Source organism: Suricata suricatta, chromosome 3 (assembly GCF_006229205.1).
Source record: "Suricata suricatta isolate VVHF042 chromosome 3, meerkat_22Aug2017_6uvM2_HiC, whole genome shotgun sequence".
Classification (NCBI taxonomy): Eukaryota; Metazoa; Chordata; class Mammalia; order Carnivora; family Herpestidae; genus Suricata; species Suricata suricatta.
In genome coordinates this window covers 59,958,259-59,971,164 of record NC_043702.1, presented here as the reverse complement: position 1 = coordinate 59,971,164, position 12,906 = coordinate 59,958,259, and the positions used below count along the sequence as shown (strand labels likewise).

At 34.4% G+C, this 12,906-nt stretch overlaps 1 protein-coding gene across 6 annotated transcripts in view; it reads left to right on the top strand.

The window, feature by feature from the left end:
• Positions 1–12,906, top strand: part of UBR3 (ubiquitin protein ligase E3 component n-recognin 3) — a 225,109-nt gene that overhangs the window by 197,626 nt on the left and 14,577 nt on the right. For all 6 annotated transcript variants that reach the window (XM_029934409.1, XM_029934405.1, XM_029934408.1 and 3 more), the window contains 3 exons: positions 2,538–2,662; positions 7,626–7,733; positions 7,853–7,978. In XM_029934409.1, coding sequence (XP_029790269.1) covers positions 2,538–2,662; positions 7,626–7,733; positions 7,853–7,978 — 359 coding nt within the window. The remainder of the gene's footprint in view (positions 1–2,537; positions 2,663–7,625; positions 7,734–7,852; positions 7,979–12,906) is intronic.

The window sequence follows — 12,906 nt, the reverse complement described above, 5'->3', positions numbered from 1 at the left end:
TAGGACATTTAGAAATCCATTTAGAGCTAGCTTATAATAAGCACAGAGGAAGAGCACCGATGGACTCAAATAACTAAACTGTAGGAGTTGAAAGTAGTCCCGGGAATTACCAGAACCAGAACTTTGGATGCTGGCATCTTGGGTTTCTCGTCTTTATAGATCTGCTTTATTCAGTGTTACTTTAGAAACTTGCCATAGACCAGGAGCATGACCTCTGACACTTTTAGACTCATATTTTTATACCTTCCATTTACCTCCAGTTAGAACAACCTCATAGCTGGCTCAGCTGTTTCAAGTTCCCACCCCAAGTCATCAACATGAGTAAGAGACAATGCTTGCACATGTATTCATGCACACACATATTCATTTTAAAATCAGGCAAGATTTTCCTCAGTAAGTGACTTTAAGGTGTCACCTGAGAGTTAGCCAGGCTTTGAGGAAGGAAAGTGTGTTTTAGCTTGTACAGACTCAGTAGAATGATGCCAGATATTTCTCTTTTTTTAATTTTTTAAAATGTTTTTATTTATTTTTGAGAGAGAAAGAGAGAGAGACAGCGTGAGCAGGGGAGGGTCAGAGAGAGAAGGAGTCACAGGATCTGAAGACAGGCTCCAGGCTCTGAGCTAGCAGTCAGCAGAGCCTGATGTGGGGCTCGAACCCACGAACCATGAGATCATGACCTGAGCCAAAGTCGGACGCTTAACCAACTGAGCCACCCAGGCGCCCCTGGATATTTCTTTAAAAAGATCAGTTTGGGTGTGCCTAGATGGCTCTGTCAGTTGAGTGTCCAACTCTTGTTTTCAACTCAGGTTATGATCTTCTGGTTTTGGGGATCAGGCCCAGTGACGGGCTCTGTGCTGACAGACCAGAGCCTGCTTGGGATTCTCCCTCTCTGTCTCTCTGTCTCTCTCTCTCTCTCTCTCTCTCTCTCTGCCCTCCCCTTCTCACTTTCTCTCTCTGTCAAAATAAATAAATTAATTTTAAAAAATTAAAAAGATCAGTCTGGCTGTAATTTAAAAAAAAAAAAAAAAAGATTGCAGGGGGCTAAGAGGTGATGCACATAAACCACTGTGCAAGAAAGAGTTAACATCGAAGACCTGACTGTTAACTTTTGCAAGGCTTGCTTAGAAGGTTGGCCCTTGTCTAGCATCTGGGAACTTTGATTTTGGGTCTCTACCACCCCCACCATCCACAGAACTGATAGGAGTGGCTCACTGTGCCTAGACTGTACAAACAGCGGTTTATGCTGAACATACCTGGTTTCCTCCGCAGGGTCCAAATTTTGGTTTGTGCTAGGCAAAGTGTGCCTGTGCGAACTGCCCCCAATAAAATCCGTGGGCACTGAATTTTTTAATGAGCTTCCCTGGAGTCTATATCTCACACTGTCATAACTAATTGCTGGAGGAATTAAGCATGCCCTGTGTTACAGTACTGGTAGAGAACTCTGGGTTTCATCTGGACTACACCCAATGTGCCTTTTTGTCTTTGCTGATTTTACTTTATATCTTTTGCTGTAATAAATCACAGGACTGTATGCTGAGTCTTGTGAGCTTTGCTAGTGCATCATCAAGCCTACAAACACAACTACTTAGACTGGGATTTGGGGGACAGGCAAGAAAGGATGGAAGCCTGGTCGAGGATGTTAGAACTAACTTGAGATATTTTTAAAGTAGAATTGATAGGACTTGGTGATTTTTTTTCATGTTGGGAAAATGCAATAGGAAAGTATCAAGGATATCTACACGTTTCTGATGACTCCAGCAACTGATTAAATGGCATTATCCATTTATTAGGGAATAGTATAATATAATAGAAAGAATACTGATTCTGCAGTCAAATATCTATATGGATTCAAGTTCAGACCTGGGTGTTTATTAGCTTTGTTATCAGAGGCAGAACCTTTTGAAACTCAGATGTCCAACTGAGACTTATAAGGACTGAATGAGACATTCTAGGAAATTTCCTAAGTTATTAGCTGTATGTAAAATTAATTGTGATTTTTAAGCTACTATTTATTAAATACCTAATATGTGCCAGAAGCTACCAGGCATTTTGTATATTGTTACCACTGTTTTTGAATACTTTTAAATTGAGTTTTAAAACTCAATTGGAGTGGCTAAAATATGATATTCCTTATGAGGTTTATATAATACTAGAAGTGGAGAGAGTGTTGGTTTTAAACACTATTCTCAGACAGTGTGGTTAAATACAGAATGGTCAGTAAGGGGGTTTGCCAACTTTATACAGCTATCCCAGGGTTGAGTGGCCTTAGCACTCTGCTCTTCTAAAACAGAGCACGCTTCACTCTGTGCTAAAGGTCTCTCATTTACATATTCTGTGGATGGATAAAGGAATTTTGTTTTCATAATTTCATATCAGGTGAGTAGCAAATATAATATCACCTTATAACTTCATTTTATTAGCTGAAGTGTTGAACAAAAACCAATTAACATGTTCAAGGAAAGACATATTTGTGAAATGATCCTGAGTAGAAAATGTCTAGATTCCAAAGAAATAAGGATCTTCTCTTTCTCTTGTAGACCACTTCACCTGCATTGTGAAGGTGCTTTTCACCCTACTCTACACACAGGCTTTTGTGGCACTTTCAGTTAAATGCAATGAGGAAGACAGGTCAGCCTGGAAACACACGGGAGCTCTCAAGAAGGTGAGTGTCTGGTCTGAGTTTGTCATTTACAGTTTGGTGAACTCATGTAACTTGGTGATATGAGTGAATGAGATTAGATGTTTGAAAAGCAAAATGAGTTATTAATAGTATTTCAACTGAAAATGGAACACCTTCAGGTTAAAAAAGTTAAAAATGTTTCTTTGGACAATGAAGTCTTCTGCATCTATCCCTAAACCTTGGCCTCTTTCCCTTTTTATTTGGGCAGTTTTGTTTTGCTTTTGCTTTCAAGCCTTAAACTTAGAAAAGTTATAAAAATTGTGCAAACACGGTGAGTAAGTAATAAAATGTCTACAGACTTACCTATTTTACTTGTCCTCTTTTATTCTCCTTGCTCCTGTTTGCGGTCAATCCAAAGACAGCTTTTGACTTATCACTTACAAATTTAAAAATCTTAACCTTTTTTAAATTATGCTTCTTTAGATGCTAATTTTTCTATCTTAAAAAATATGTGTTCTTACAGATTTAAAGTTCTCAAGTTAAAATTACATAAGCAGTTTAGAAAAATCATGCAAGTTTAGTTAAATGTGAATATTTTTAGTGACTAGAGAAAAAATGTGATACTGTAGAACCAAAGAACTAAGTGATTTGGCTTAGAGGTAAGTAATATAAAATAAGAAATCTACTTCAGTGTGTATTTGGTAAAGTTAGTAGGAAAAAGTAGTTAAGTGTAGTGTTAAGTGAACCTATTGATTAGCTTACAGACTCTTCAAAAGATTTGAAACCTCTCTGGAAGGTTTGTGTTATATCTACTTATCATGGGATGCGTGGGTGGCTCAGTAGATCAAGTGTCCAACTCTTGATTTCAGCTCAGGTCATGATCTCACAGTTCACCAGTTCTAGCCCCATGTCAGGCTCTGCATTGACAACCTGGAACCAGCTTGGGATTCTCTCACCCCCCCCGCCCCCTCCCCCACTTGTACTCTTTCTCTCTCTCAAAAATAAATAAGTAAACATTTAAAACAGTTATATCTACTTATATCAAAGGAAAGAAAATCAGTTATAAATACATGAAATATATTCAATATAATCTTTACTTTTATCCCTAGTTTACTCCCAAACCATGATTATATGTAACACAGTTTAATATAGTATCATCACCAAGCTCATAATGTCTTAATTAGGGATATTGGTTGGCCACTGATCCTGATACAAGGCTGAGCTCCTGCCACTAAAAAGAGTTACTACTTTTTTGGTCAAGACATAAAACTTCCCAGACCTTAGCTTTCTCAAAGGTAATTGAGAGACTTGGAACATATAATTTATAAGAGCTCCTTTATTTCTAAAAGTCTGTTATTCTAAATTCTCAAAATGGATTTATCTTTTCCTTTAGTGATTTTTCTTCCTTGTTCCTAGTTCACTCTTGGGTAATTTGCCTTCTGCAGTTATCTTTCTTTTTTCTAAATATTCTTTCAATGTCTCTTCACTGTAATCTGATATTTGGATTGTTAGTATTCAAATCAGGTATATTAGGTTACTATGCTTTGTCATTGTTTAAATATATTTTCTTAATAAGCTGTCTAATCATGAAGCAGTACACATTTAAGACATTTTCTGATATAATTTGGGTCTAAATCTACTCATCTGATTGCTAAAATGAGACCTAATTACAGAAGATCAGGCAATTGTAAATCTATGGTGGAACTAACTTAGGTAACTGTTCCATCAATTTTCTTTCACAATTTAATAATTTTTAGCTATTTAAAAATAGTTAATGAAAAAAAATAAATAAACATTAAAAAATAGTTAATGAAACGTTAATGTAAGGCATATTCTTATCAGAACATAAATTTAGAAGTTTATAGCCATATAAATTGCTTTTAGCGAATGAAAACAAAAAAATACAGTATTCTGTTGATTAGTTTGTCATATGTAACTAGCTTTTTCTGTGGTAGATCCAAACATTTAGGTACACAGTGGATTGTAAATAATAGCAACAACAATATTTACAAGTACTGAGATACATCATTGTGATTTCTAACTATTCTGCATCATTCATTCCTCTTTATTTCCTTCTTCCTTTCCTTCTTCCTTCTCTCACAACCCCCCTTTACTTATTTCCTTTCTTCACTGAGTCTCACGTATCCATTCTATTTTCTTATCCTCAAGTATTGATAATTCCAATGAAATCAGATTTTCCCAGCTTTAATCTGGCCTAGGGCAATAAAAATGTAGGTACTGTGTATATATTTTAAGGGGATATTAGAGTCAGTTTGATAATGAGGTTTAGTTGTGTTGGAAAAATCATTATTACAGTTCATATAAATTGTGTTCTTTTGGTTAGTAGAATTTCTGTTAAAAGACTCTCTATAACAGGATTTCATAATCTGAGGTCCTTTTGTGTTGTGTTGTCTTGTTTTGCTGCGGAGGAGACAGTAGCATCCAACATATATCCAAAGGGTCTGTCACCCCCAAAATTTGAAGAACTACTATAATTTAAACAAAATATCTGCCCATCACACAACCGTTGGATTTCTCAACTCCTGATCTTTCTCTTTACTTACGTACATACCTTTGCCACCTCTCCCGTTGGATTCTTTTGATCTGTTTCAAGACCTTTCATCCATGGTCTCAGAAATCCTCTTTTTAAGCTTTACAAGTCTATTTATAAATTCACATATTACCTATATAAAAATATGCTTTTCTAAGACTTATGTATGAGTTAAAGCTATTTTCTTATCTAATAATCTTCTGATCAGAAGAATTCTCAATACAGAAGAGTAAATAGTACCTTATATTTAACTTTATGATCTGATATAGTACCTGCCATGTATAAAAAAGTTCTTAACATATATTTGATAAGGTCTTAAGAGCTGATTATCACCAAGTTACTCACTTGAATGATCTGAACATCATTTCTTATTATTGGAGGCTATTTTTTCCATAAGTTAGAAAGTATTGAGTTGAAATACTTTGCTGTTGTTATATATTCTACATATCTTTTACTCAGGAATATATTGAATTTAGGAAGATTTTAGCCTGAATTATATATTTCCAGAAACTTTAATATATCACATTGATTAATAAACAACAAAACCATGGTAATATTTCCTCTTGAGTGTTCTGCATTTTGAGTTGAAGTGAACACTGTTTAAAAACTACTCTGATTAAATTAAAAACTTTTCCAAGTTTTTACTTAAATTCTGGTTATTTAGCATATAGGGTAATACTGGAGTAGAATTTAGTGATTCATCACTTATATATAATACCCAGTGCTCATCACAAGTGCCCTTCTTAATACCCATTGCCCATTTAAATATAATGTGTTGCTGTTTTGATATTTAATGAGATATTGATCCTTGTGAATTATATGTAACCTATAGGTCATCATATTTGGCAGGTGATCATCCTCTTGATTAATTAGGCAAGGGTGGGGTGGGTCACATGATTTAAAGAGAGCAGTTGTAGAATCAGAACTATTTTTGTAGTTTAGAATCAGGACATGATAATACTACATGGCTGAATGATATGAAAAAGCAGAGGAGTATTTAAAGATAATACAAAGAATTGATTATCAAAAGAGGTACATCTAGGCAGGCTCCAAGGTCTAAACTTCCAACGGTATCAAAATAGATTCTATTAATTAGGCAGCAGGTATTTATTGCTCAAATTTTTGTTCTGCAAATGGATACATATAGAATACAAAGCATAGTTCCTGACATTTTGGAATTTACTGGCCAGGTGAAGAGAGCACAATAACACAGGAGAAGACTAAGTATCATCAAATAACAAACTTTGTAGTTCAGACTATTAGTGATTATCAGATGGTCAGAATAAACATATATATCCCATAGAGTTTACTCAAATCTTACATTTTACTATGTAAAAAGTAAGTTAATGAGTAGTATAAATAACATCACAGCAAAGTTATTGCTGTAGCCCATTTTATACTTTAATTTGTAACAACTTCTAATATCTCAGTGAATATAAAAAGAGAAACATTTGTATAAAAACTTTACAAATTTGAATTTATAAATAGCCATTATTTTTCCTTTCTTATAAAAAATACAGCATCATTAAGCTTAATTGATTTGTAAGCTGTTATTTAATGTATCTGGACATTCTTTACTAAACATATTGTCCTGTGGTACCTGGATGGCTCAACCTGAATGATTGAGCATCTAACTCTTGATTTCATCTCAGGTCACGATGTCATAGTTGTGGGATCGAGCCCCACATGGGGCTCTGCACTGAGCGGAGCCTGCTTGGGATTCTCTCTCTCTCTCCCTTTGCCCCTGCCCTGCTTGTACTGTCTCTCAAAATAAAGAAATAAGCTTTTTAAAAAAGCCCTATTTTATTTTTACATTAAAATTTTTAAACAAATCTCATTCAGGGAATTTGAGGGAAATTGTAAGAGAAAAAGTTTGTGGTCCATGTTATTTCATGCATGTATGACTTTACATTATAATAAGTGTGTATATATGCTTCTTTTGGCTTTTTCATATATTATAAACATTTTTCATACAGCTTGTCATGTCATATTCACTGCTTATAAAATGTTCTGTTGAGTTGATACGAAATAATTTTAAGTAACTGCTTCACTTTTGTTGGTCATTTCTAGTTTTTCAGTATTGTAGTGTTAGAGTGCATATCTTGAGGGTTTCATTATTTTTATTCTTTTAGATTATTTTCCTAGGAAGAATTTCCAGGAGTAGAAATTACTGAGTCAAAATACATGATTTACATACATTTGTTTACTCATTCATTATGTAATTTACGTCTGTCTTTTAAAGAAGTACTGGAATAGTTTTAGCCACATACCCAGCCAGTTTCCTTGTAAATCCAGAGGTGCGCTGTTATACACAGATTTTGAGGAGTTGAAATCTACATGTGTGAAAAATAATGTAGTCATAATTATACCTCTACTTATTAAGAAATGTTCTTTCCAATGTAATTTTTTTGTAATTATCAGTGACTGATGGAACTAATTTTTCATTTCTTCCAGAATGCATGTGATGCAGAAAAGTCTTATGAAGTATTACTGAGCTTTGTGATAAGTGAACTATCTAAAGGAAAGTTATACCATGAAGAAGGAACTCAGGAATGTGCAATGGTATGCTCCAGATGTATGATTATTTGTTAAAAATTTAGATTTTGTTGCCATTATGAATGTAATTTTGAACCTGTATCTATTATAGAATGAACTGTTTAGATTATCTCTTTTTACTTTAGGTTAGCCCTGTTGCTTGGTCTCCTGAATCCATGGAAAAATACTTACAGGACTTCTGCTTACCTTTCCTCAGAATCACCAGCCTTCTTCAGCACCACCTTTTTGGGGAAGATTTACCTAGCTGCCAGGTATAATTTGGGATAGTATTTATATGCAGGACTGTCTTGCAAGTATATGTTAGTCTAACTCAAAAGGAATAAATATTTAGAACATTTACTATTAATGTTATTTTTTGTATCTGCTAGCATCCACTCATTTTATGATATTACTAATATTTGGTATTTGAGCACTTTTGGATGAAATAAGTGATAATAAATGCCCAATACTTGAATAGGATCATAGTATTCATATTGATATATGTAGCGTTATTTTTACCATATTGATATATTAATCACTGTTCATCATCTGCTTTTCTATCCTTTTAAAAATTATGTTGAAGGGCACCTGGGTGGCTTAGTCAGTTAAGTGTCCGACTTTGACTCAGGTCATGATCTCACAGTTTGTGAGTTCGAGCCCCACGTCGAGCTCTGTGCTGACAGCTTGGAGCTTGGAGCCTGCTTTAGATTCTGTGTCTCTTTCTCTCTCTGTCTCTCCCCCACTTGTGCTCTATCTCTGTCTTTTGAAAATAAATTAATGTAAAAATTAATTTAAAAAAGTTATGTTGATCAGAAAGCTGGTTGTCTGAAGACATGATGGCATTTATATAACTTTAGGACAGGAAAATGTTCAGTTTGTAGCCAGTTAAGAATTTGTATATTTGAATTATCATCATTGGTTTAATCTATTTCATAAAACTGTGGTTGATGTGAGTAGGCAAGAAAGTGACAGAATGGGGAATAAGTATATACATATATATATATATATATATATATATACACACACACACACACACACACACACACACACACATAAAATGGGTTTTTAAAAAATAAACACCTATGATAAAGTTTAATTTATAAATTCAATATATAATTTAGTAAAAGATTAACAATAACTAATAATGAAACAATTATAACAGTTACTATAATAAAAGTTATGTGAATGCTGTCTCTCTTAAAATATCTTAACTATACTCACCCTCCTTATGGTGATGTGAGATGACAAAATGGCAACATGATGAGATGAAGTGAGGTGAACGATGTAGGCATTGTGACGTAGTGTTAAGTTACTATTGTCCTTCTTACCACGTATCAGAAAATGGGGCCTCTGTTTTTGAACCACAGTTGACCACCAGTAACTGAAACCACAGAAAGCAAACTGTGATAAGGGGTGACCACTGTATGAGCATCTTCAAGCATGCAGATGATTAATTTTAAAAATATGTGACTTCATAATTTTTCTTTCTTCACATGCATCAATAGGATGCATGAAAAGGACTGATGTTGCTTAGTGTTAAAAATGGATTAAGGGGAAGTTGTTGTGGGTCTTGAATTTCACACAAAGAAATTTGGACCATTGAAAGATTTGGGACAAAAATGTGACATGATTCAAATTTTATTTCAGGATAAAATTTCATTCTAATATAAGGCAGATTTGAGGGTGTGGGGAATGGAGGGACTGGGAACAGAAAAGCTAGTTGAGGAAGGACGTAGAAGAAATAGAAGAAGATAGGGAGCAATTAAAGAATACAGAGATGGAATAGTCAGGATTTGACAGCCAGTTGAACGTGTGGGAGTCAAGGGAGAAAAAATAGTCACACTGTACTTGGGTTTTGGGCCTCAGAGACTTGAACCTTTCTGGTACAGTTAATAGAAGGAGGAAGTATGGAACAAGTCTCTGGGAACTTAATGAAAGCACTTTGCATATATTTAAGTTGAGGGGTTGGTTGGAAATGGATATATTCAACTAAAGTGAGAAAAGTTAGATCACACCTTTAGATAGAAGTTTGTTCTCTTCTTGTTTAAATTTCTGTCATCTGTGTTATCTCACTTTTGTAGATTTCACATTATTTTCTTTGTGTCACTTTCATTTAGAGTAATTTTTCTGGTTAGTGACATATTTATTCTCATAAATAACTTTCATAATGAATTTGTAAATTTTCTTCCCATAGCCTACAAGATGTTAGATGAAAATTGCTTTGAACATGCAGTTTTAAGACATTGAACATAGTTTATATACCTATTCATTCAGGTCTTCTTTTAATACTTTTCATAGAAATTTTAAATTGTCATCTCTTTTAATGTTTATTTTGTTTCTGAAAGAGAGAGAGGCAAAAGAGCACAAGCTGGGAAAGGGCAGAGAGAGGGGGGACAGAGGATCTGAAGCAGGCTTGGTGCTGAAAGCAGTGAGCCTGACGTGGGGCTTGAACTCATGAACTGCAAGATCATGACCTGAGCTGAAGTCAGATGCTCAACCTGCTGAGCTACTCAGGCACCCCTAAAATTGTCATCTTAAAGTCTGGAGCATTCTTCATAATCCTAGAGGCTTTATGGTTTTAGTTTCTATCTAAATGATGTGTTATTTCTATGATACTTAGATTACTTCTTGCTGGTATAGAATAATACTATTGATTTTGGTATGTTCTTGTGAATGGTCACTTGCTGAATTCTCTTATTAATTCTAATAGTTTGCCTGTTGATTCTTATAGGTATTTCATGTAATTATCATATCTGAAAATAATGACAATATTGTCTCTTTCCTTCAAATTTTTATTTTTCTATTATGGTCTTAATACATGTCTAGTTAGTATTTTGAGCAGTGGAAGTAATAAGCAGCATCTTTTTTTGTACCCTATCCTAAGAAAATTCTTTTAAAATTTCCTGTGCATTTCCTTTTGTTTGTTGTTGTTTTTGTTGTTGTTGTTATAAATGGAATCATTTAAAATAATATTTTCTAATATGTTGCTAAAATATAGAAATCCAGTTGGAATTTTTGAACGTTAATTGTCTACATTTAGCCACCTTGTTAATAAATTTTATAATTATTTGTAATAGCCAGTCGACTTTTGAGTTTAACAATATATTTTTAAAAAATTTTTAACATTTGGTAAGCATGAGAATCATCAAGAATGGCACCTAGTACATATTCCAACACAACATTCTGCTCTTCTGCAGTGATCTTTAGACTTCTTTATTTGGTTAAATGTCTTACTCTAACACTAGTTCTACCACAAGAGGACTAGTTGTAGTAGTAACCTATATGGTTCTCCTATATTTTCTCCTACTTAAATGCAACTTCTCTTATTTATTCTCTAACTCTGGAATTCTTATAGAGGGACTTCAGGCAATTTTTGAATATCATAGCATTACCTGTAAAATGTTTGTATATGTGTATTTTTCTTAGAAGAAAATGGTTATCAGACTCTTCTAGGGGACCATGATTACCACCACCATCCCACATTTGAAAATCAGTGCTCTAATATATCTCCTTTAATTCTTTTTTCTTTCTTCTGTCAAAAAATAGTTTTGCCATAAATAATTGTAAAGATAGCTAGCATTTATTGTATATTGACTGTATGCTAAGTGCTGTCAAGTGCTTTGCATTTAAATTCATTTAAGTTTCACCACAACTCTGAGGTGGCTGTTACCATCCTCACTTAGCAGGCAAGTCAGCAGGCACAGAGAGCTGAATAGCCCTCTCGGGACTCACAGAGAGGATTTAAGGCAGCCAGGATTTGAACACAGTCAGTCTACATTGCCAAATCAGAAGTATTACCATCTGATCTGTACCACTGCTTGCTAAACAAAACTTTTTTTTGAGGTGTACAGTTTTCTTCTAGTTTTGAGTCTGTAAAAACTGCTATAATGTTGCATATTGTGCTCTCTCTGAACCTCAGTACAATTGTGAATACTTCACCTATAGATGTCTCTTGTAGTACAGTAATAGGATGATCAACTTATTGATAGCTGAATAGACATACAGAAATAGCAAAAATTGAAAACCTCTCAAGTATCCATCAGTGGGAAACTAGTTAAATAAATTGTGGTTTATTCATACATTGGAATACTCTTCAGAAAAGAATAGAAAGTTTTCTAGTATTAATATAGAAAAATCTCAAAAATGTTTTAAGTAAACAAAGGCAAGGTATGCTTATAGTAAATGCAGTAGGGGGAAATAGTGTTTCTCTCTCTTTGTCTCTGTCTCTGTCTCTCTCTGGAAAAATACATTAAAAAAAATTATGGACAGTTCTTACCTAGGAGTTGGGATTGTGAGTTTGAGATTTGTATAGAAAGGGAACAGAGATAGTGGGAAGTTTTTTTTTTTAATGGTATCTTGTCATACTTTCTAACTTTTAAATATTATATTACTGCAATAATTAAGTTTATAGAAAAGAAAAAATATGTTTTTGAATAGGTAATATATTCATGTTTTTCAAGTTTTTATTTAAATTCCAGTTAGTTAACATACAATGTAATATTAGTTTTGGGTGTACAGTATAGTGATTTAGCGCTATCCTACAACACCTAGTGTTCATCACTGCAAGTGCACTCCTTAATCCCCATCACCTATTTGACCCATCTCCCACCCACTTCCCCTCTGGTAACCATCAGTTCGTTATCTCAACTGTATAGCTCTCTATGGTTGAGAGACTGTTTCTTGGTTTGCCTCTAGCTTCATAGAGGTCATTGCAAATGGCAAGATTTTATCCTTTTTTATGGCTGAGTAATATTTCGTTGTACATATATACCACGTCTTCTTTATCCATTCATCTATCAATGGACACTTGATCTGCTTTTATAATTTGGCTATTGATAATTCTGCTCTAAACATTGGGGGGTGCATTGCCCCTTTGAATCAGTATTTTTGTATTCTTTTGGGTAAATGTTTAGTAGTGCAATTGCTGGGCCATAGGTTAGTTCTATTTTTAACTTTCTGAAGAACCTCCATACTGTTTTCCAGAGCGGCTGCACCAGTTTGCATTCCCACCAACAGTGTAAGAGGGCTGCCCTTTCTCCACATCCTTGTCAGCATCTGTTGTTTCCTGTGTTGTTAGTTTTAGCCATTCTGACAGGAGTGAGGTAGTATCTCATTGTGGTTTTGATTTGTATTTCCCTGATGATGAGTGATGTTGAGCATCTTGTCATGCATCTGTTAGCCATCTCTATGCCTTCTTTGG